The following is a 24,176-nucleotide window of genomic DNA, read 5'->3' as shown; positions in this document are numbered from 1 at the left end:
AATTGAAAGTTGCATTAACGTAACTTTATTTTTCTGTTGTTTCATGTTGAAGTCAAATCTTACTCAAATTAACCTCTCAAAAAACAAACCTTAATCAACTTATTTTAACTACGACAGATTGCCGACATGCCTTTAATTTTATATTTTCCGTATTCATTCATAAATATTGACAGAGGGCAGTAGTTTTGACGTTAGAATACAATAATTTATTTTTTACTTATTTTACTGTAACAAATGTACTGAATATTTTAACTTATTGTATTTTGATGTCAAAACACTCTACTGTCAAATTCTTTTCAATCATTTTGAACAAAAGTATTTTAACCGTAAATAATTTGTATTCAATATATTTTGATTCTCCTATTGATATTTTGGTTTCTTAACTTTATTCACTAGATTTTTTGTTTAGAATGTGAAGGGAGATCATGCCATACTACAGGCGGGATTTCAAATATTTTGGATCAATTCCAAATGATTTGGATCATAAGAAATAAAAGGAGATCCAAACCATCAAGTTGGATGATTGAAAGGGAAGGTGATATCTAACATTTTTATGTGATGCAAAAATTCCATTTGATCATTTAACTAGAAGACCAGATATGCATGAGACATGGTGTTGCCAGCAAAGAACTAACACGAAAATGAAATAAACGTAACAAAGATGAGAAACGAGTTATAGACTAGGCAGAACAAGGTTAGAAATTGCAACATTAGAGTTATAGTAGTACCTACATAAAAACATGGTAGAAACTCGACTTAGGTGATTTGAACATATAGATAATGGTATATAGGTTATGTAGTAAGGTGAATAGACAATAAATAGATGATATAGTGATTAATATAGTGGACACCTATATAATAGAACAATGACGCCGTTTAATTTATGAAGTGGAATTCACTTAGTCGGATAAAACTTGGTTGTTGGTTTGGGTTGAATTATTATTATATCATAAGATCAAAGCAGATGCACTATATATGTAATGTATATAATATACCAACATGCATCCCAAAAACAACATTTTTTTCACTCTTATAGAACCTTTTGCATCCCAAAACATGTTTTTCACAGGAGTCCTTTAGAACCACAAGCATTTGTGCTAGTTCATCGCATATTTCTGAGTCCAAGACCGGGCAGTAGTCTCATACTTGGCTTTGTCAGTCTTGTACATGTGGGCAATATCAGGCACCAAAGGATCATCTGGGTTTGGATCTGTCAGCAGAGAGCAAATTGACAGCAGGACCTGCAGCAATACAAGATAAATCTTAAATCCACAACTGTCTACTGTAATAATCAACTGAGGTAATTAAAAAATTCTGGCTCTTCCCACTTTATTCTTCTCAAGTAATTTATAAATCGCTTACTTCCCTTGTATAAAAAACTGGGTAAAAGCTAGGCAAGGAGATTTACATTATCACGACAATGCATAAGAAACAAGCCAACAGCTAACTAGAAAAAACTTAAGAAAAATAATTAACCAAAAGTATAGAAAATGAAATATTAAAGAAAATACAATAACCATAGATTTTAAGCAATAGTTTTTTACTTCTGAATTAACTTGGCTTCTCAATTTTCTCAAAATCCCTACCATTCAACTTCTCCATAAACATCAATATACCTATCAAGACTTTTTTCCATAAGTAAAAAGCACAAACATATTTAGATTGAAAATCTCACATCAATAAGTTAATCCCAACCAAGGCATATTATCGTACCTTCGAAACAGTAAGAGCAGGACTCCACTGCTCTTTCAGAATGTCAAGACAGATACTCCCATTGCTGTTGATGTTAGGGTGGAACACTTTTGTTCGAAAGGAAACCTACAAAAAGCCGCATTGTGAATAATTTAAGCAACCTAAACCAAAAACATTATTTTCAAAACAATCAAAGAAACAAGCATAAGTTGTACTCCAACTCCGTTCCTCAAGAAAAGGGAGAAAAGATGAATGTGCATTTCAATGAAATCAGAAAAACAATAAACCTACAAGCATGCTATAAATATCTATACAACAAATATTAAAGGTCAAAAGCAAAACATTGCAACAATATTCTTCATCTCTTATATTCAAGTATCTGGTGTGCCCATCAGCCTATGTCAATGACATGAACCATGAAGGTTCTGCTTTGATATTGTTTGCAACTAAAACATTCAATGAAGACCATGTCTCAATATTAAAATGGCTAAACGCAATGACATGGCATGCCCAGATAAACAAGAACAATTAAAACTACAAAATAAGTACTTTGAATAAAAAATTGAAGACATCAGCCCAAGTACATATTGATTTCAAGACAATCCATGTGACCACAATTGAGGCCTCAACTACAACATGACCACAATTAAATCCACATCGGCCCAAGTACATATTGATTTCAATACAATCCATGTTACCACAATTGAGGCCTCAACTACATCATGACAACAATTAAAGCCACATCAGCCGCATTTGACCTTAGCAATACATCCGGGACACAGACCACAATTAAAAACCAAGAATCTTAGATGATTATATACTAACACAGATTGCGAATAAGCACTCGAACCCATCTCATTACTAGATAGTTACCTTTGGTGGCTTAAATGGATAATCTGGTGGGAAGTGAATGGTCACTAGGAATACACCACCAGCATAAGGACTGTCTGCCGGTCCCATGATAGTAGCTTGCCAATGAAACAGGTCTTCACCAACAGGGCCTGCATGAGTATAATATATAAAGATAACGAGGACATTCCTATACATAGAAAAGAAGCTTCAAGCGTACTTGGAACTCAAACAAGCATTCACACATATTACATATCATTTTAGACTATATAGTAGCCATTTTAGGTGAGAGCATGAGAACTTTAGAAGAGCTAAATAACTGTCCTATATGATTGTTTGATTGGAATTATCTCCTTGTATCAAATCATGCTCTCACCTGATTCACACGTACTGTTAGAGGCCTATTTTTAAGTGTGCGAGAAGAAAATATTGACAGTTAAATTTTCCCACAAATAGTCAAGATAAAACATAAAGCATGTGCCTTTTATACAATTATGTGACCCATCAAATAGTTTTTAATTTTGGCAATTTATATACAATTGTATTGTATGTCAAAATTTTCTCCTCTTACTCTCGACGGTTTGTATCAATCTACTGTCCATCAAATCTAGGATCCTTATCGAGGTTGCAATAAATCTTCTCTAGACACGCCCAATACAGTTCAGACAAGATGCTCCCATCTCTCCAAATTCCACAGTAGGTGCTGACCCGACTTTCGCAATAATGCATTCATATCAGGCATTGAGGTGCCACCCATCACAAAATTGGCCATGGCGGAAAGCCAAAAACCCGCCACTGATATCCGCCATGGCCGTTATCCGCCACTTTGTGCAGGATGGCGGCACCATATGTCGGATTTTTGGCTTTCCGCTGTCGATAACACTGATGACATGTTTAATAATAGCAAGCCATATTTGAAAATGGGCCATATTTGAAAATGGCAAAAGAATGAAAAGAGATAACATATAAAATAAATGATTCAACAAAGAAAATATGGCACAAATATTTGTAAAGAGGAAGGACCAATGCTCCAGAATACCATAAGAACATGTTAACTTTTTTGGCTTGCACATGTAAATTGTTCTGAAATATTGAAACAACAGGAATGGGTGGGAGAGAGAGAGAGAGACTGTGCAATGGAAAACATACCAGCACTGCAAGACACAGGAGGGTCTTTCTGCAAGTCCTTCAACTCCTTAGTAATGCGTTTTGAGGCCATTGCAGTTCAACCTAATGAACAATTTAAGACAAACTTCAGGTTCCTCGATTCAAAAACTGAACTAAAAAATATTGCAAATCAATCATAAATGCATTTCAGTGACACAACCTATCCCTCCATTTCAAAACAGAATTAAGTTTATTACAGGCAGGCAGTAAAAGGAGCCAAATAATACTCCCATTCCATGTTATTTATAACTCAATTCACTTTAAATTAAGTAAATGGTACAAAGAAATTAATAGAATATTTACTTGTTTCAGAAATAAGTTGAAAGCATAACAAGAACATTACGGATAATCGATATGAAATCACTTTCCAATCAAACTTATTTGGTCAATGGTCAATAAGGTAAGCAACCCACAATTATAACGAAATATAACATGTAACTTAAGTCGGGAAATAATTCCAATGAGAGTGTGTTGATGCCTCCTCGATAGCACTCTTCAACCATATACTTCAGGAAATAATTCCAACAAGGAAAAACATAACAAGTAACGATGCCAAGACAACAAGAACAGGGCCGGCCCAACATACTTGGAGGCCTAAAGCAACTTGATGTAAAAGTATTTACAACACCCGTAATCATATTATAAAATATCACCAATCCCAACATATCAACCCAAATATAATATTTCTTTAAACTAACTACTACAAGACAACGAGAACAAGATGAAATCAATTTTAAAACAAACATGTTCAGATTATCTCCATTTCAAACGTCCAACAAATAATAAGGACACATAGAAGGATAATAACAATGGCCTGTTAGGATAAACAACGTAATTTGCGCTTATATTATAAGCACTTCTCATTGATAAGTGCTTCTGTATAAGCCATTTCTATAACAAAAAATATAATAAAGTCAAATCATTTTCGCATAAGTTATAAGATGTTTTCATGAACTATTTTGAAGAGCTTAGAAAATAAGCTGAAAACAGCTTATGATCATGTCATGAGCTGTTTTAAAAAATTCTCCCAAACAATCTCAAAAGTGCTTATGCCAGTAGATAAGCTCAAACAAGTAAATCCAAACAAACCGTAAGCTCTAACACAAGCAACTTATCAATCAACATATACAGAACACAGAAAATTAAAACCCTAAAATCCTTTTCAAAATTTTCACCAAAATTTAGATGAAACTCAAGCTATAATCATACATAATCACGATCCCAAACCAGTAAATCGAAAAACAAGAAAAAAAATTAAACAATCTTCGTAAAACCCTAAAAACCCTAGAATGAAAATTCTATTCCGATCAAACAAAGTAAGCGTTACACAAGGATAAACAGAAGGATCAAAATCGAGTGAATCGAAAACGGAAGAAGAAATCGAAGCAAACCTTGGAGATGGAATCTTAGGGTTTGAAGTTCTGTTAGCGAGAGAAAGGGAGCGATGCGTTGTGAGGAGTGAAAGAAGAAACGAATGACTCAATGAGACTCTTCCTTTATACTACCAAATCGCCATGCACGTCACGTGAGCCAAACAAATTTCATTATTTTTTCTTTTTATATTTTTCTAAATATTTTTTAGATATTTTTTATTTTACTTTTTATTATAAATAGGGAAATGGGCACAAGTTAATGATTCAAATATAGAAAAAACTTATTGGAATGTGTGCATTGCATTTAATATTTAACTTTTTAATCATTTAAATGCATAAAATTTTATAAGAAGTTTCTTCTTTTAGGTTTCTTAACATGTGCCCTAAGGGCACAAGTTAACACTACCCATATAAATATAACAACTCATGGGTTTCATATTCACCGAGTGTTGTGGCAAAAGTTGGCAAAAGGTCACTTACATGTGTAAAATAAATGTACATCGAACATACTAAATAAATTCTTTATTTTTTATGAAAATTTGATTTCATTTTATACTCTACTAGTGTTTAGACAGACTCATGTACGTCTGTTTGTTCTTTTTATGGTGTTACTGCCTATAAAATACAAATAGTAATTTTTATAGAATTTTGATTTTAATTAAAATTATTTTTATTTTGTTTAAAAACAAATGTATAGTTTTTTTCCACAATTGTATTGTTGTGAAAGTGACTCAAAATTGGAGTTTGGAGGCCAAAATTGATGTTTGCTGAAAGTACAAATCGGTGGCCGATTTGGAAAATCGGTGGCCGATTTTGGCTGCCTTTTGGGAGGCTTTCTGTTCGGGAAAAATCGGTGGCCGATTTGGAAAATCGGTGGCCGATTTCGCGTGCTGTTATTTTTCAGAAACGTATTTTTGGGCCAGATTTGTTACAATTTTATGGGAGTTTCTTTTACTATAAATATAGGCCTTGTATCAGACTATTTTGAGAGAGATAGAGGGGGCTGAAACAAGGGTTTAGAAATCAAACTAGGGTTTGTATAGAGTTTGTCTCTTGGCAACAAACTAGGGTTTGAAGGTTGATTCACCTTGGGAAACACTATTAGGATTGAGTCTCTTGGTTACGGGAAGAGGCTGGGATTTGGGTAGAATTAGGCGGGAGACTTATTCTTGTAACCCATTGAAATCTCTTTTGTAACGTTACTCATCATATAGTGGAACGGAGGGCTGCTCTCTCCCCCAGACTAGGTCAATTTGGACCGAACTGGGTAAACAGATTCTTTTGTGTTCTCTCTGCTTTTCTCTCGCTGTTTTTCTACTTTTGCTTGTTTAATTGCAATTCACTTTGATATTGGTTGCTTAATTATCCCTTGCTCCACACATCAAGTTTGTTATTGGTGTGTTTTCTCATCGAATCCGCAACAATTGGCGCCCACCGTGGGGCAAAGGTCAAAGGATAATCTAGTACCATGGGTTCAAAGTGGGATATTGAGAAGTTTACCGGCGATAACGATTTTGGGTTATGGAAGGTAAAGATGGAAGCGGTGTTAATACAACAGAAGTGTGAGAAAGCTTTGAAGGGTGAAGGTTCGTTACCGGTCACCATGACACGAGCGGAGAAGACCGAGATGGTGGACAAGGCCAGGAGTGCCATTGTCTTGTGCCTCGGAGATAAAGTTTTGAGAGAAGTAGCAAAGGAACCAACCGCGGCATCGATGTGGGCAAAGTTGGAATCTTTGTATATGACAAAGTCTTTGGCTCATCGGCAATTCCTAAAGCAACAACTCTACTCATTCAAGATGGTGGAGTCAAAGGCCATCATGGAGCAACTTACGGAGTTCAACAAAATCCTTGATGACTTGGAGAATATTGAGGTGAATCTTGAGGATGAAGATAAAGCTATACTCTTGTTGTGTGCTCTACCTAGATCTTTTGAATCGTTTAAAGATACCATGCTCTATGGAAAAGAAGGCACTGTTACCTTGGAAGAAGTTCAAGCGGCTTTGAGAACCAAGGAGTTGACTAAGTCGAAGGACTTGAGAGTTGATGAAAACGGGGAAGGCCTAAGTGTTTCAAGAGGGAATGGTGGAGGTAGAGGTAACCGGGGAAAGAGTAGTAACAAGACAAAGTTTAAATGCTTTAAGTGTAACAAGATGGGTCACTTCAAGAAGGATTGTCCGGAGATTGGTAATTCCGTACAAATTGTCTCTGAGGGTTATGAGGATGCAGGTGCTTTGATGGTGTGCTGTTTAGAGGATGAAGGTGATGTTTCTCACCTTGGGGGTGATGCCTGGTAGAGCGGTGATCGTCTGGAGAGACGTTAAACACTCAACATCAGCCTGGAGAGGCGGTGGTAAGAATACTCATGATCTACCGGTTGAGGTGGAGGTTCAAGGAAGACATAGTGGGATGTACTCATTTGCTAGTTGAGAGGTTGGAAGCTCAGCTTTAGGTGGAGTTGAACACACCGGGAGTGGTACGACTATGGAGGACCTTGGGTGCTATGCTCTAGTGGTGAGCAAGGGTTTTCTTCATGAAGACGGAAGGCATTCCGGAGGTTGAAGAATGTATAGCACGGCTTGTGGAATTACCCTAAAAGTCCAAGGGTGATTGGATGCAAGGTGATCTTCAAGGAAGCGGGAGATGTCTCGTATTGAAGAGGTATGGTGTAGTCTTGTAGAACTACCTGAAATTCCTAGTGTAGTTTGGATACAAGGATCTTCGAGAAGGCGGAAGACATTCCGATGGCTGAAGAGGTTAAGGTGTGTACTTGTGGAACTACCTAAAATTCCTTGAGTAGTTTGGACACAAGGATCTTCAAAGGGGCGGAAGGCATTCCGATGATTGAAGAGATTAAGGTGTAAACTTGTGGAGCTACTTGGTGTAGTGGGAAGCAAGGGAAAGAGCAGCAAGGTGTTGATGTTAAATGGGCATCATCACTAATTTGGAGTCAAGGTGGAGATTGTTGTGAAAGTGACTCAAAATTGGAGTTTGGAGGCCAAAATTGATGTTTGCTGAAAGTACAAATCGGTGGCCGATTTGGAAAATCGGTGGCCGATTTTGGCTGCCTTTTGGGAGGCTTTCTGTTCGGGAAAAATCGGTGGCCGATTTGGAAAATCGGTGGCCGATTTCGCGTGCTGTTATTTTTCAGAAACGTATTTTTGGGCCAGATTTGTTACAATTTTATGGGAGTTTCTTTTACTATAAATATAGGCCTTGTATCAGACTATTTTGAGAGAGATAGAGGGGGCTGAAACAAGGGTTTAGAAATCAAACTAGGGTTTGTATAGAGTTTGTCTCTTGGCAACAAACTAGGGTTTGAAGGTTGATTCACCTTGGGAAACACTATTAGGATTGAGTCTCTTGGTTACGGGAAGAGGCTGGGATTTGGGTAGAATTAGGCGGGAGACTTATTCTTGTAACCCATTGAAATCTCTTTTGTAACGTTACTCATCATATAGTGGAACGGAGGGCTGCTCTCTCCCCCAGACTAGGTCAATTTGGACCGAACTGGGTAAACAGATTCTTTTGTGTTCTCTCTGCTTTTCTCTCGCTGTTTTTCTACTTTTGCTTGTTTAATTGCAATTCACTTTGATATTGGTTGCTTAATTATCCCTTGCTCCACACATCAAGTTTGTTATTGGTGTGTTTTCTCATCGAATTCGCAACATGTATTTTTTTAAAGAAAGTTTTTTTCACAGTTAATTGTAAACACGTATTTTTATAATTGTATTTGACCTGGTAATAGTAGATTGTATTCATTTTAAGTACGTAGGTTGTAAATCGCATTGAGAAGATTAGAGTTCATTTTTGTTGTAGGATTTCGAGATCCTTGCATATATCATGCATTGTTTTTTATCATATATAAATAAATAATATCAACTGACTCATTACCTCAAAAAAAAACATCATCTGACTCATGTTAGGTAAACATATCTTCTTGCTACCTCAATTTTTTTGATTTTGTATATTTATTTTAAATTTTAATTCAATTTTGATAGCGTTACCCTTATTTTGTTTTTGCAAAAGGGGATTCATTTGATATACAAAGCTCAAAGTCCCAAATGCAGGATATCAAAGACCCAATAACAATTAACAAGAACTACTTCGGCCTAAGCCAAATGATCAAATTGTTGGAGACCATCTACTTCTATTGGCTGTTGTAAGAAATAAGTTTTGTGAAGTTTGGATTTCAATTGTTATAAGAGCTTCTTGGTATAGATGGTAGATACTTTTTGGTATTAAACATATGCATCCGTGATGTTCACGTTACACCTGTTAATTCACACAGCTGTGGAATTTGTTTGGATAATGATGTGCCAAATATTGATGATAAAATTAAGGAATGGAAGTCTACCATGCAGAAATAATCATGATCAAATAGAAAATAATTTGCTGCAACTTCCAGTAGTATCAAGCAAGGACCTTTTACATTTAGTCATTGTTCATCATGTACTTGCTGTGCATTTTTTCAATGGCAAATTATATATGAACGAGAAAGGAACCTACAAGGAGTTACCCACAGCCGAGAAAATTACAAAGCAAACACAAAAATAAATAACAACAAGAAAGAATAAACCGGAGCCGACAAAAGTACAAAGCAAAAGCAAAAAGAAAAAACCAACACCAAGGGGACATCCGGCACCAGAACAAACTGGAACAACCAGCAAACACCAAGTCAACCACAACGCACCACCCCATCGAACAGGCACCTAGGCCAACCAGAGAATGAGAGAAAAAACAGTAAAGCACTGATAAGAACAATGCTTACTGTTCATAACTTCGTATGTTTAATGGAATTGATCAAGATTCACACAGCCAACCAGGGAAAGTAGTAGAGAATTCTTAAATATAAGATTCAAGAGTAAGCAGAGAGCAAGACCAAGAGGTGGCAATTTATATTGAATGATTAGTCTTCAATACACCAGGCTAACAATAAAAATTTTCAGTATCTCAACAATATCATCATATCACATCACATTAATGATAATGATGGCTAAGTTCTTGCAGATTGCATTTATAAAGCACACGGCACATTCAATATCTCGTACACTATTATATTTTTTCTTTTTCATAAACACTGCAACCATTTAGCTATGTAAAAAATACATATTACAAATTAGCACACCAGCTCAGTTCAGACCACTTCATCAGAAGTGTCCTTTACTAAAGAATTAGGCTCAACTAGTAGAAGCCTGTTAAAGCAAGTAAAAAGCAAGATATTTTTCACTTCTTTCTCTTCTTCTATTTTGGTATTTACAAGACTAGTCATGAGTGCATGAGTGGTATTTTACAAGATTTAGTGAACTCTTGTATATAACAAGACCACATCAACAAACATAGCCTATGAAGTGTACAAAAAGGAAGTATCACAACTTACACAAGAGTATCTCCTACCATTTCACATCAAGCGTAAGAGCCTCTGGAGGAAGAAGAACTGGTCGCAACTTGGTATACGACAAATTAGACATCAAATTAGCCCAGGAAGCTGAATCAGATTCAATAAAAGGTTTAACTTTCTTGATCGAAAGAGGCTTGAGTCTGCTGTCCTCAACTCGGGCCATTACCTCAAACCAGACCCTTTCAACACTTGGCCTTGTTCTCCAATCAGGCAATGTACTAAGAGTGGTGTTATTTCCAGCATCTCTTTCCAATTCTAGGGGGAACTTAACAGCAGCGTATGCTTTGATATTTGCTTTGATAAGGCCAGAAAGCCGATCTTGAAGGATCTTATGACCAAGAAGACTTCTCAAAATTTTCTCCAACAAGCTTAATCTCAAATTTAAGGAAGCAACAGGGCAAGTTCGCTTTCTAAACACACAATCATGATAACATTTTTCTGGAAGCAGCTCAACAGTGTCCTCGGAAATCAATGCAGTTCCTATTTGTGCATAAGGATTCCGAGCTACATAAGCAATCAACGATGCAGAACCTATAATGTGTATGGGAATTAGAGGCACACACTTGGATTGCAAAAAGGACCAGAACTCATTCTCCTCCTTGCTACACACGACGCTTCCATTCCTTTGCAGATCAAGATCTGACTGATAATAAAAAGAGATTTCTCGTGCTCTTCTTACTTCAACCGTAATACCTTTACCCACAATGATGTGTTTCAAACCATTATACGAAACATTCATCTGCAAACAGAACTCAGAGATTATTGAATATCAAGACTGCTACTTGGACAAGTTATAGATTGTCATAGATATCATAGAACAATAATCTTATCAATATACGGGCAAACATTTCAATCTCTTCAAACTATTGAGCAGAACAAAACAAATGGCAGTAAAAGGATTTTTTTCTTCCTGCAAATGCACCAATGGGGTTAAAATACGTTTGACTTTGATTTTGAAGACATCCTTAGTTACAAAAAGATGTCGATGCTAGTTGCAGCAATATACTGAGAGCCAATTTGGATAAACTTCTCAGCAAACATCAAAAGAGTCGTATGAAGTTATAATGACTAAGAACATGATCAGCTTCTAGCATAATTTGAAAATAGCATCAACATTTCAACTTTTTTGGAAGCTCTCTCACTTAACAACTCCATTAAACTTATAAGGAATTTTCAAAATTACAAAAACCATAAACTCATTTAAATTGAAAAGATCTTATAAATCAGAAGCTAATCCAAACAAAGCCTACAATGTCTAGGGCTATATCCTATAGTAGCAATAGTAAATACACATAAGAGATAACGACATGCCATCAAACTTTAATAATTAACTAGTAGCAATTAGAGATCTGAATCATGACTTACAGGTAAAGAAAGTGAAAGGTGATGAGATTCATCAACCCTTAATTCAAAAGGACCTTCCAATTTGATATCATCAAGAAAAGCAATAGAACTGAGTTGATCAACAAGAGAAGCTAAATCTGGTTTTGGTGTTGTTGTGAACTTGTTATGATTCCAAGATGAAATTTCGTCGGAAAATTTGACGGTGAAGTTATTCTTACCCGACCCGATTCGAAATTGGTAGTTTTGAGAAGTTCCGAATCTGATTTTAGCAACATCGAAGTTGAAAACTCGAACATCGTTCAAATCCCACTTTTGTTTGGATGAAATTGCTTTCAAAATATCCTGATTGATTTTGAAAAATTAACCAGAAAAATAAAAAATAAATTAGATGTTAATTTATTTTAGATTTTGAAATTATTAAAAAGAAAAGGAAAAATGATACCTGGAAAATGTGGGTGATGTTGGAGTGAGTAGAGGAAGAAGCGTTTGAGAAAGAAGTGAATAATTGAAGGAAGAAGATGATGAAGAATGGAAGTTGGTAGAGACGAAGAGATATCATCGTGTCCTTCAAACGGAGGTCAGGTGGTGGTGAGAACAATGGAGGACATACTTCATCATACTACACCAGTTATTACTGTTATACAGAGACAGTTAAATTTTGTCTTTCTTCTTCTTTGCTTGGGTAGATAAATCTACAGAAATGTTTTTATTTTATTTATTCAAGTAAAGAATATTAATTTTTTTCCTCTAAAAAAATATAATATTTTTACTCCATCGATTCAAATGTTAAAGAGAACGTGTGCCCGTCTTTCCGATTTTTTTTAATTAAAACTTAAAACAATATTATTATAGGATAAAATAATAAATTAAATAGTTTAAAATGAAAAAGTTAGTTTAAACTCATGTATTGTAATCATATTTTCTTTATATATAGTATAGATAAGCAAATACGTTAATAAGTATAGATCAATTAATAACGATTAATAAATTATTTGTAGGGATTGAAATTCAAAACTTGAATTCACGATTTCTCTTCATTTAAAATGGTGTGAAGATGCCTTGAAATTTTTTTGAATCTAGTTATCAAACTCCTAAGCAAAAGAAAAGAAAAATATAAACAATTTTTTTTCTTCCTTAGGGAATACAACTTATATAAGCAAATGTTAGTATTACTTTTTTTTAGAGGAATTGTTAGTATTTAGCATTCGCTGTTATAAGCAAAATAACCTCATATTTTTGAACTGAATTATAAGCAAATATTTTATATTTGTGTGTTTAACCCTTTGGTTTAGAGAAAAGGTGACCCTGATAATACGGACTTTGGTTGTGAGGTAAATATAATTTGGTCAAATGTTACATCAAGAAATTTAAATTTGGGTTCTTTCGAACGATTCGTCATTTTGTAGAGTTCTTTAACCATTTGAACTCAATCAACTGGTTAATGTAGGTATTTCTAACTACTAGCGAAAATCATTGTAGTTGAAAGTTGAAACTATAGTTGAACACAATAGTACGCTTCCTACAACTCAGCAATTTACAAACATAATGGCATCAAAGATGAACTAAAACAAATAGGAAAGAGATAGAAACATTCAAAACCCCGATTGACATATGGAGAAAGAGGAAATATCATCACAATAGTAAGAGTAAGAGTGGTAGTACAATGAGTTATTTTGAGGATTTCAGGGCTGTGCAAGCCAATACCCTTCTTTTAATTTTTGACCTCATATAAGCAAAGCTATGTATGTATATGATATACATTAAATAAAATAAAAATAAAGCTACAATACCACTAAGATATAAACCATGTAAATCACCTAATTAATCAAGAAAATCACAGTTATTGTATGAATCATGACAGGTGAATCCTTGATACTCATCATAATCATCAGATGAATCTCGACTCCACCGTATGTATTTTTATCGTTTTGAATAAATGTACTCCAGTTCTTCCACCAATCTTTTACCTGAAAGTCCATCACAATATGGTTTTAGGTCAAAAATAATAGACTAAGTAATGGTAATGATATTAGATTTTGTATAAAACAATAGACTAAATGATGCTTATGATATTGGAACTTGTATGAAACAATATTGTTGAACTGTTGAGTGCATCTTTTCAATTTGACAACATTAAAAGATATCACACAAAAGTAAAAACATCACTAAACAATAAAATAAATAACTGTTGAGTGCATCTTTCAATTTGACAACATTAAAAGATATCACACAAAAGTAAAACATCACTAAACAATAAAATAAATAATTTGGAAAGATTCATAGTGAAGTGCATTCTGAACTGAAATAATAAATGTGATTTTCCGATTGATTTTAGTAGTAAAAACAATACTGCTATGTACAAGATTTTATTACTAGTAGTACTATATGGTCCTTGACTGCGAACTCTTGTAAAATTTTCTCCCCCCTAGATAGAGAAGCCATTTATAGGAGGGAGAAATTTGTAAAAGAAAAATATCATCATAACTATGTAGCATGAGTTAGTGTAGCAAAATGATTAAAAAGCATCATCATAACTGTGTAGCATGGGTTAGTGCATCAAATGTCGAGAAAATCTTGTGTGGACCAGGACCAAGAATTTTGGTTTGGTCACACACACAAAAATTTGCCTTCTCTCTCTTCTCTTCTCTCTTCTCCATTTTCTCTCTCTTCTCTCTTCTCTCTCTCTCTCTTCTTTTTTTTTTTTGAAACGGCAAATATTATTAAACGTCATCCCCGCAAGACGCAAGGAGTGAACGAAATCAAGATACAAATGGTGCCGCATATAGACGGAACACCATAACCCCCTTAAAAACACCCCTGGAGATAAACTCACCAAAACACCTCGCCACCTAAAACAAACTCCAAAAAACAACTCCCATTGTAAACACAGGATCAACCACCGCTCATCGTCACTACTCACCCATAAGATCACCCTCAACATAAAACAACCAGAACCCATCCCAAGTCGAGCCACAATTCAAAAAGCACCTAACCAAAGATCAATCAGCTATCTCAAACCTCGCGACCTCCGATCCACCGAAAGAGCACAACACAAAGCCCAAAAACCAACAAGGCAGGGCACCCTAAGCCCCTGGTACACCAGAGAAAAACCAGACCAAGACAAGCAAAGATTGCAGCTAGACCCCGACTCCTGATCTCGAAGCCAAATGAACCGGCCCACCGAAAACCAACATACAATATGTAAGACGAGAGACATGGCATGCGAAGTTTAAAACAACAAACAAATCAAAGGAAAAAATGCTCATCAAAAAGGGACACGCACCCTCCAAACACCCTAGACACCTAAAACACCCACAAAAAAAGAGCTAATGACGACAAACATGGACCCGCGTAACAAAACTGCCTCCAAGAAAAACCTACCCAACAAGCACCCGGCTCCTCCACCTCACAAGACAGACACACAAGGAACCTGGAGGGTGTCTGACACCAAAACAAGCAGAAACAAAATCTACACGACCACCGACGCGAACAACCTCAACCACCACGATCCTTACAACAGCAAACGATCCGGAAGTTCACTGAAGGAGGATTAATCATGGATGGAAGCGGTACCGCCACACCTTTAGCTGCTAGAGTCATACCCCACAGTTCAGCACCACACATAATCCCTCAGCGTCAAGCGTCCGTCACCACCTACCCTCCTACCGAAGCCACCACCGTCACCTCCTAAACAACCTTACAACCACCCAACCACCACATACGCCTTAGCCTCCTCCACCACACGCTGCCAAAGCCCTTTCAAGCACAAGAATTCGAGTCCCAATTCAAAGTTGAAGGATGAAAACACAGCAACTTCGAACAAAGAAGAACTCGACCACCCTTCCAGTCGTCCGAACCAACTCAACATCACCTGCCCGACACCACTCATCTCTACCTCCACCACGCAGCACCACCTTGACACCACCACCATAGGCTAACCGGATCTGAGACATTTACCACCTCCACCACCATAGGTAAGTTTGTCCTGGTCCACACTTGTAATTACACTGAATTATGTGATTTTTCCAAATTATTAGCTGTGTCAGCGTGTCAGTGTCCGTGTCGTGTCCGGTGTCCGTGTCCGTATCCGTGCTTCATAGCTCAAATGTCACACTATACAAAGATACTTGGATAAAATGTTTTAACAACAAAAGTATGTTAGCAAATACTTGTCAATCAACATTACGATCATCAAATAATTTCCAAGGTTATCAAATACTTCATCCAATAATTTTTTTTTTGGTGAAAAAAACAGTTCAAAAAATTACAATTCAAAGATTATATCAAAAGGCATGCAGCTCTTTGACCAAACAAAAAAAGGCATGTAGCTCATTCAAATAAACATATTGATTCATTTTTCTGCATTCAATCACAATGAAGCACTAGTACAAGGAGTGCCAAGATGTACAACAATACTAGTCATTTATATATCCTCACACAACACCAGTGGCGGATCTAGCGCCCGGCGACCCCGGGCGGTCGCCCGGGCTCGATCCGTAGTTTCCTCACATTAGGTCCAACCTATAGACCAATTTACACACTTCAAAAAGAAAAAAATTGGGCAAATTGGGCAAATCAATAAATCTTACAAGGAAGGCTTTACTGTTCTTCGAAGGATCCTGCGTATTTTTATTTGTGGATTTGTTCTCAAAGATGGAGAAATCAATTGATTCATTGTCATTGTGCTAGGGCGTGAGTCATGGACAATTAAGGTTAGGTTAGTGTTGTTCGAATTTGATGTTTCTGTGATTCACTTATTGATGTTAGAATTTGGGAGGTTTATTTTCACATCAGCTATTTATAGTTATTCACTTATTGATGTTTCTATGATTCATATTGACTGTGTGTGAATTTAAAATCTAATTTGATCACATGTTGGAATTACGTGTTGCTGTTTTTCAGTTTCATATATGCACGCAAAGTGTTTGATAAAATGCTGCAGTGAATTCTCATCAGCATTAGCATCTCCAGGTTTGATGTTTTTTGCTTTTTTAATTCATGAATATTTCAATAACTTTGCTTATTTGTTTTTCCATAAACCCAGTCCATATATTGCATACAAAGATTGGTAAATTTCTAGATGATCTATCCAAATTTAACACCATATGTTTTAAATGGTCCACCTCTCATATTTGTTCTTCTTCAAGTATAAATCACATGGTTATCTTTCTTTTTTTCTTTGCTCATCAGATTTATTTGAAAAGAAAGGGAGAGAAAAACCCAATTTCAACAAACAGGCAAGATTTCAAAGCAATGTAATTTATCATGATTAAATTGTGATCAAGAGGACAATAAGACATTGGGATGATGAGTTTGTCGAATGTAGCCTCTCAACTGAGAACTAATGGAACTCTTTATGCTCAACTGAGAACTAATGGAACTCTTTATGCTCAACAGCAACAACATCAAATGATTCTGGGAAAAATTAGGGAGCATCTTTCATAACAGGTTTCACTTTACAATCAATAGGTATGATCCAATTTTGATTTGATTAGTGTGCAAATTATGTTGTTTTCCAATTAAATTATGTTTATGCTTCTCAAGTTAAGAAAAAAGTCAGAAACATTTGGTATCCCTTAATTGTCCTATCTTGACATCTCTGGATGCATTATTTTGCAGGTGATTCTTTATCTTCTAGTTTCTTGGTTATCCTGCTTATGTATGGAGTATGGACTGATGTTTGTTGTTTTGAATTATAGTCAACTCACCGATGACTGCTTGTCTGCAACAACCCGTGCCTGTCCACTAATCGAGTCATTAATATTAATGTCATGCCCATCAATTGGGTTAGATGGACTCTGTTCCCTGCATTGGCTCCCAAATTTAGCTCTGCTTGATTTATCATACACTTTCTTGGTGACTCTGCAACCTGTTTTTGACTCTTGTAAACAACTAAAGGTTAGACGAACCTCTCTTTTAAAATTTTTTGCATATATTTTTCGCCCAGGCTCTATGAAATTCCTGGCTCTGCCACTGCACAACACCAAGGTCATCATTATCAACTCCTGCCATCATACAAACTCAACACTAACAACTTAGAACAAAGGAATCTATATGATTGGTCATAATATTGCCTTATCATAAAATTAGTAACAATAAACTTACCTTATAGTAAAAATATCATATAACTCTTAGGTCGAGCACAAACTAACTTCAGTTTTTGAGGTTTTTTTGTTAGTTTATCTTTAGAGTATGTCTTGAAATCATCAAAGTACTACATAATATAAATAAGATAAAAATATGACTAAGTTAAAATTTAATTAGATATGAATACTAAATAGTAAAATAACAACTAAAATATAAATAACATACCAGCTTTGGAATCTCATTTTGATTTGAAATGATAATCTCTTTCATAAACACGACATGGCAAAGCAAACGCAATCTAGACCATTTAGTTGTCCAAGACACTACACAATAAAATATATACATTTATTACAAGAGTCAAACAGAGATGAAGAGGTATATACACAAAGGAGCCAAACAGAGAAAAGTTAACCAATACACCCAAAATTATACATATTGAAGATTCATTCTCCCAAATATATATTACAAATCATAACAGAAGACTCATTCTTTTCTAAAAAGACTGAAAGAAAGACAAAAGAGAAACACATAACTATGGACAATCAATTGAATATAGTCAAATGAAAATATAAAGAAATAGTTTGAACATCTTTTCACTTGTCTTGTGCACTAGTTAAGAATTTCACATTTCACTAATGTTAAACAAGATTCATTGATTCCATATGATGCTTCATAATTAATTACAACTGGCAAATCAAAACAATCAAAAGAACAAAAACAATTTTCAGTCATGCAATAAGGCATAGAATCAACAAACGCAAGCAAGAGTAAAAAGGTTCATCCCTAAGAAATCTCAATTAGTTTATCCAGAGGCATATATGCCACTTTATAAACACGGTTGGAGATAACATCACACAATCAAACCAACATCGTAGTATTTCCCTTTGAATGCTTCATCACAGCATTAATACATCTACATTTAAACAAGTTTGAACAAAGAAAAAATAGAAACAAAACTTGAAGATGCAGCTGAAACATGATGAACATTCAAGGAAAAAAAAATGCTGTAGGTCAGAAGCAGAAATGATAAAGAGAGTGAAAAACAACAACATTATCAGCCACAAGAATTGTAACACAAATCGTAAGAACCTCTTAATAGATTTTAAAACTAATGAAACAACGTGGTAGTTTAAAACTATAAAGATCAGATATAGCGTACAATTAGGTTTGTTGCAGTAGGACCCAGTGTTAGACTTTCGTTGAGCAAAGAGAAGTTGAAGAACTGGTGCCCTCAGTTGATTAATCAAGCAAATTACACTCGATGAAATGATTGAAATAAGACAAATAAAGCACATAGCATAAGACGTAGAAATAAAAATCATCATCAAGCTGTTCCCTGGAAGTGCAGATTGTAGAATGAGATTCATTAGAGATTATAAGAAGAGAGACAAATAATAAACGCGGAATATGCATTTACCAGCAGTTAAGATTTGACAGTAGAAGGAGCTTGAATCTCTTGGAACGGTTAAAGAGCAGCTTCGGCAATGAAGTTTGAAACCCTAATTATATTGGCTCAAATATTAGGGTTGCTTAATGGGCCAAGCGCATTTGTTTTCACGTGAACATCCATACCCCCACTGTAGTGCTATAAGTAGGAATATTATTAGACGAATGGTAATAACACTCTTCTTTTATTGGATGAAATCAGTATAATGACCCGCCATGATGGATAAAGTGTTAAAAAAAGAGTGTTGCTAGCATTACTCATATTATTAAAGGAAAATTACATAATATTATCATTTTGATTCTAAAATTTTGGATTAAATGAATTTTCAATACTAATTCTTTCTTGATTCGTGATTTTAATTCTTCTATTTTAAATCCGAAAATGCAGTCATCCATTTATACATTTCAAAAAATTGTATAAAATGTATTCACATTTGTCTGATAAAATCATCTACATTGAATTTAAGTCTTACTTTTGTTAATGTTTCAAGTTGACTTACGAGTTCCCTTAAAAAAAGTTGAATAATGAGTTTTTATGTGTGTTAATCCTTCAATTCTTAAGAAAAAGGATCATAATAATTTAGAGTTCGACCGAAAGGTAAGTAAAGTCTGATAAAAAATTGTTCTGCTCAGGAATCGAAATCAAGTTTTTCTCAACAATATTAGTTCATTTAATAAAATTCATTAATCACTTAAACTCAATTGCTTGATAAAGTTGAATCATAATGAGTTGACAATTGTGGTTTTTGTTTTCATTAATCAATTGCTTGCTTGATAAACTCAATTGTGGTTTTTGTTAGTGTTGTTTTCATTGTCTATAATGAATTTTTGTGTGGTTTCTCTTTTATGAATTCAGTCATGGAAGCTATAATGACATCATTGTTAATGTATGACTCTATTGTTGGGAGACTTTATTTGGAAAAAAAGAATGAAATCAGAAGCATTGCTATCAAGTGGAATTCCATGCACAGTAAGCCACTTTGATACATGGTATAAGATATTGAGTTCCAACAAGCTATGCTAGTCTAATGTTCTTATCGTTATACTGATGTATGTTTCATTTACCTTATCATTTGAAGAAAATATGTAATGGTCTTGAAATCCTAGCAACAAAATATGTATGAAAAGGCCTAAACTCGAGTGTATGAGAGTTTGAAATTTGAATACTAGACTGCTTACCTTATTTTTTGGGCTGTGGTTTTGGTTGTTTATACATTCCATGTTTGAAGTCATAATATCGTACAAGTTATTCTACTTAACGAATAGAGACGTGGGATTGGTTGCTTTATAAAATACGAATCTAATGAATGCATAATAATGGATATATTATTTCTTAATATCTTACATGTTATACTTTATCTTGTAGGCAATTGATGCAAGAGATGCTTTGGTGGAGTCTATGTATTCATGCCTATTTGAATTTTAAAGTATTTTGGCTCTTTGATGCTACATATATCTGCAAAGGAATAATTTTGATCAGTTCTGCGTAAACTATGCAAATGGGATTGCAGCAACACAACAAACATCATTTGTTCAAATTAGAAAATGAGGTATGCACCCCATAGAAACTGAAGGCTCTAAACAAGTATTGAATGCTTTCATATATCTTGAAATATAAGAAATACTAACCTTGGAGAATCCAATCATTTTCTTATATTTGTTGATTGTTTTCAGCAGTATATTCTAACATATGGTCTGCTCCATTTCTTCTAATTTTGTGCAGGTTTATTTTCTCTGGTTTAAGTTTTATTTTGCTGTCCACGGGTCTGATTTTGCAGACATTAGTTCATGTTTTTTTTGCTCAACTGTTGAGCTTATTAATTTGGACTGAGTTTTGCTGTTTTGTTTCTAGGGGTGTGAATTTTGACTGTGTTTTGTTGGTCCATGGGTTTTGTTCAAAACCTGCTAGTTGCAGTTACATAATGATTGCCATGGTTTTTAGAGTTTATTACTTTTTCCCCTTCATTTGTTTATGATAATTTTCTGATTTTTTATGTAGGAGTGGTAGAGATTAAGTCCTGATGTTGTTTTGGTAACTGATGTTGCAACTGAGCCTAATTAGCACCCATGGATGCAAGATTGCGAGAGGATGATCATCTAATGCTGAGGAATGTTTTATTTTATTTAGTATAAAATTTTATTTTGGCTTATTATGAATGTTGAGTTGTATTAGTACATTTTATGATACTTGAAATTTTACTGAAATGAATGTTGAGTTTTATTAGTACATTTTATGATACTCTTATTTTATTTTTACTGAAATGAATGTTGATTTGTATTAGTATATTTTATGAATACAAAACAAGCGGTCACTTGGTATCAAAAATTATGTAACAAAGAATATGTATATTATAGTACCTTGGTATCAAAGGAGGTCAAAAACTGCCACAAAACAAGCAAAAAAAAAAAAAAAAAAATTTGTCAATGTATCTAAGGAGGTTAAAAACCCCCACAAAACAAAACACAAATATTGCGGCGGTTTTATATCAGAATACCAGCGGTCACTAAAAACCCCCGCAGATAATTTGTGGGATTAGTATATGCGGGGGTTTTCAAAAATCCCGCAAAACAATCCGCGGAGGTTAAAAACCCACGCAAAATAGCTTAAAAACCGCCGCAATCTAGGCGCGTTTTTTGTAGTGGGTTGATGTGATAATATATATATATATGGATTGGATCTTATTTTTTATATCATTAAAGTATTGTTTTAAAAAACATGCATTTCCACATTTTTCAATGATAGTTTACCTCATTAGTATTCAACAAGACACATCAACAAAAATAAATTCAAAATTTAAGTAAAGTTTTTAAATTTAAATTGGAAGGTTATATTTAAATTTTGTAACAAACGGACGCAATACTATTAAAAACTAGCAACAGACCCGTGCTAAGCACGGGGCCTGTGCTCGTGATTTATGCGTCACAACGCAGTTACAATATTATTTACGTTGTGAAATAAGAAAAAAATTTAATGATGAAGATGAAGATAATAATAAAATCATTGAAATAGTTGTTATTAAATATTATAAAGTGGTAGACTAAAAATATGTGAAAATATTATAAATGATAAAATCACAATAATGATAGCGGGGACGTTAATAAGCCTCGTGATTTTTATATATCATTGAAAAATATTTGTAATTTTTTTAGCATTTTTTTATTTTTATATGAATTTATAAACAATAAATATGTATATCGTGCAAGATTGTTATATCAAATTCTAATTAGTATATTATAATTACTCCCACTATTATTTAGAAGATACAATTAGGCATGGCAATGGGGCGGGTAGGGACAGGTTTTACCTTCCCCGTCCCACCCTACTACCATATATTTACCCGCTACCCTACTCATATCCAATGGGGATAAGAAATTGAATCTCATCTCCGTCTCCAACGGGTTCGGGTATCCCCACCCCATCCCCGCAATGGATAATATTCTTTTAATAAAATAGAGGTATTTTCTACCTAACACACAATGTTGCAATGCGTTATCTTGCAAATAAATGACGACAATAGTCGATAGATCATGGCTATGGTGATGGAGAATAGAGAGAACTATGAGAAGTGAGTGTCATCTGATAGACTGAGACTCTGATTGTGTGACTGAAATGAATTATGGTTTGAGTTTGTTTTTATATAAAAGGGGGCAATAAAACGATTTTCTACATTCAGGACAAGTTTGGGTATGAGTTCAGGGTGGGTATACCTATATCCCCGTTACTCATCCCGTACCCGTATTTTGAAATCGGGGAAAACTCAAACCGAATCAAAGCGAGGAAAAACCTGTCAAATTGAGTTTGGTTAGGATGAGTACTCGCGGGTATGGGTTTTGTTGCCATGCCTAGATACAATACAAAAAAAAATCAATTTAACTAATTATTATGTGACTGATTGTTGTCCCATGTATGATTTGTACAACAATATTGGTTAATGTCTAATTAATTAGAGAGTAATGTTTGTCTTGTGTTTTTTTTATACTACAAGAAAGCTTGAGTATTCCGACCAAAAATTTCCGAGGAACAATGTTTTCTCGCTAAAATTAAGGATTTTCGAGGAACTTTTTCCTCGGTATGTCCATGTCAGAATCTCTTCATCCCCATCCTGCAAACTCAGTGGGGTGCTCTTTTCCAAGTTAAATACCGAGGAAAATGTTCCTCGGAAAATATGTTGTCATTATTAAATTCTTTTCAAAGCGTGTATGACCCTCTCTGTCTCACTCTTTCTTTCTCTCTCTCACAAGGCTAGATCTAGCGCTTCTCACTCTCTCACAGAACCAAACTCGGCAAATTTCCTTCTCACCATTGAAGAACTCTCACCAAATCCTCCCTTACAGTAACCGAAGCTGGGTCACACAACCATTGAAGAACTCAATCAAATATTCAAAGGTATTCTCATCCTTTTGTTGTATGATTTTGTGATTAGGGTTTATAATCTTTGAAATATTTTTAGTGATTCTTCTCAAATCTTTCAATAGAAGCTAAAAAGAATCAAGCTGAGTTGACATTCTCCATTTTTGTTTTTGATTTTTCGCTGAACCCACAAAACCCTTTTTCCCCCAAAATTCCATTTTTCATTTTAGCTTTAAGTTGTCGATTTCTGGTGGATTTTTATGATTTTTTATTCAATTGGTTATTCTTTCGGGATTAGGGTTTATAATCTTTGGGGATTAGGGTTTATAATCATTTGGGAACCCTTTTTGATTTTGTATGTGGTTTATAATCATGACAGTAGTTAACAATACTCTCTGTAAATTCGTAGCAACCTGATGTATAGATTTGAGTTGTGACAGAGAAAACCTGCTAACACATTCCCTTGA

The 24,176-nt window shown here is 34.8% G+C and overlaps 2 protein-coding genes and 2 long non-coding RNA genes across 7 annotated transcripts; 2 read left to right on the top strand and 2 right to left on the bottom strand.

Annotated features, from left to right (window-relative positions):
• Positions 1–856: 856 nt before the first annotated feature.
• On the bottom strand, positions 857–5,168 carry LOC146951970 (ubiquitin-conjugating enzyme E2-17 kDa-like). The gene is made up of 5 exons (XM_085757114.1): positions 5,100–5,168; positions 3,691–3,771; positions 2,566–2,693; positions 1,714–1,818; positions 857–1,241 (listed from the first exon to the last, which is right to left on the bottom strand). The coding sequence occupies exons 2-5, from the start codon at positions 3,758–3,760 to the stop codon at positions 1,098–1,100; spliced, it is 447 nt and encodes a 148-aa protein (XP_085613240.1). The 5' UTR covers positions 3,761–3,771; positions 5,100–5,168; the 3' UTR covers positions 857–1,097.
• A 5,110-nt stretch (positions 5,169–10,278) lies between these two features.
• On the bottom strand, positions 10,279–12,433 carry LOC146951969 (signal peptidase I). Its single transcript, XM_085757105.1, has 3 exons — positions 12,268–12,433; positions 11,847–12,167; positions 10,279–11,220 (listed from the first exon to the last, which is right to left on the bottom strand). Exons 1-3 carry the CDS (start codon positions 12,382–12,384, stop codon positions 10,474–10,476), a joined length of 1,185 nt encoding a protein of 394 aa, XP_085613231.1. The 5' UTR covers positions 12,385–12,433; the 3' UTR covers positions 10,279–10,473.
• Positions 12,434–16,274: 3,841 nt separating this feature from the next.
• On the top strand, positions 16,275–17,736 carry LOC146951968 (uncharacterized). Of its 4 annotated transcripts, none has more exons than XR_015032918.1 (4): positions 16,275–16,542; positions 16,728–16,796; positions 17,016–17,294; positions 17,525–17,736. It is a non-coding gene; the product is annotated as an uncharacterized LOC146951968 (long non-coding RNA). The 4 variants fall into 4 exon arrangements; XR_015032922.1 differs by having other exon boundaries at positions 17,445–17,736; XR_015032919.1 differs by having other exon boundaries at positions 17,016–17,444.
• Positions 17,737–20,142: 2,406 nt separating this feature from the next.
• On the top strand, positions 20,143–21,587 carry LOC146951967 (uncharacterized). Its single transcript, XR_015032912.1, has 3 exons — positions 20,143–20,328; positions 20,725–20,908; positions 21,358–21,587. It is a non-coding gene; the product is annotated as an uncharacterized LOC146951967 (long non-coding RNA).
• Positions 21,588–24,176: the final 2,589 nt, after the last annotated feature.

Source organism: Medicago sativa, chromosome 1 (assembly GCF_051527215.1).
Source record: "Medicago sativa cultivar Bolivia chromosome 1, Bolivia_mono, whole genome shotgun sequence".
Lineage (NCBI taxonomy): Eukaryota > Viridiplantae > Streptophyta > Magnoliopsida > Fabales > Fabaceae > Medicago > Medicago sativa.
Note: the sequence above shows the minus strand (reverse complement) of the source record. Positions and strands in the feature narration are given on the sequence as shown.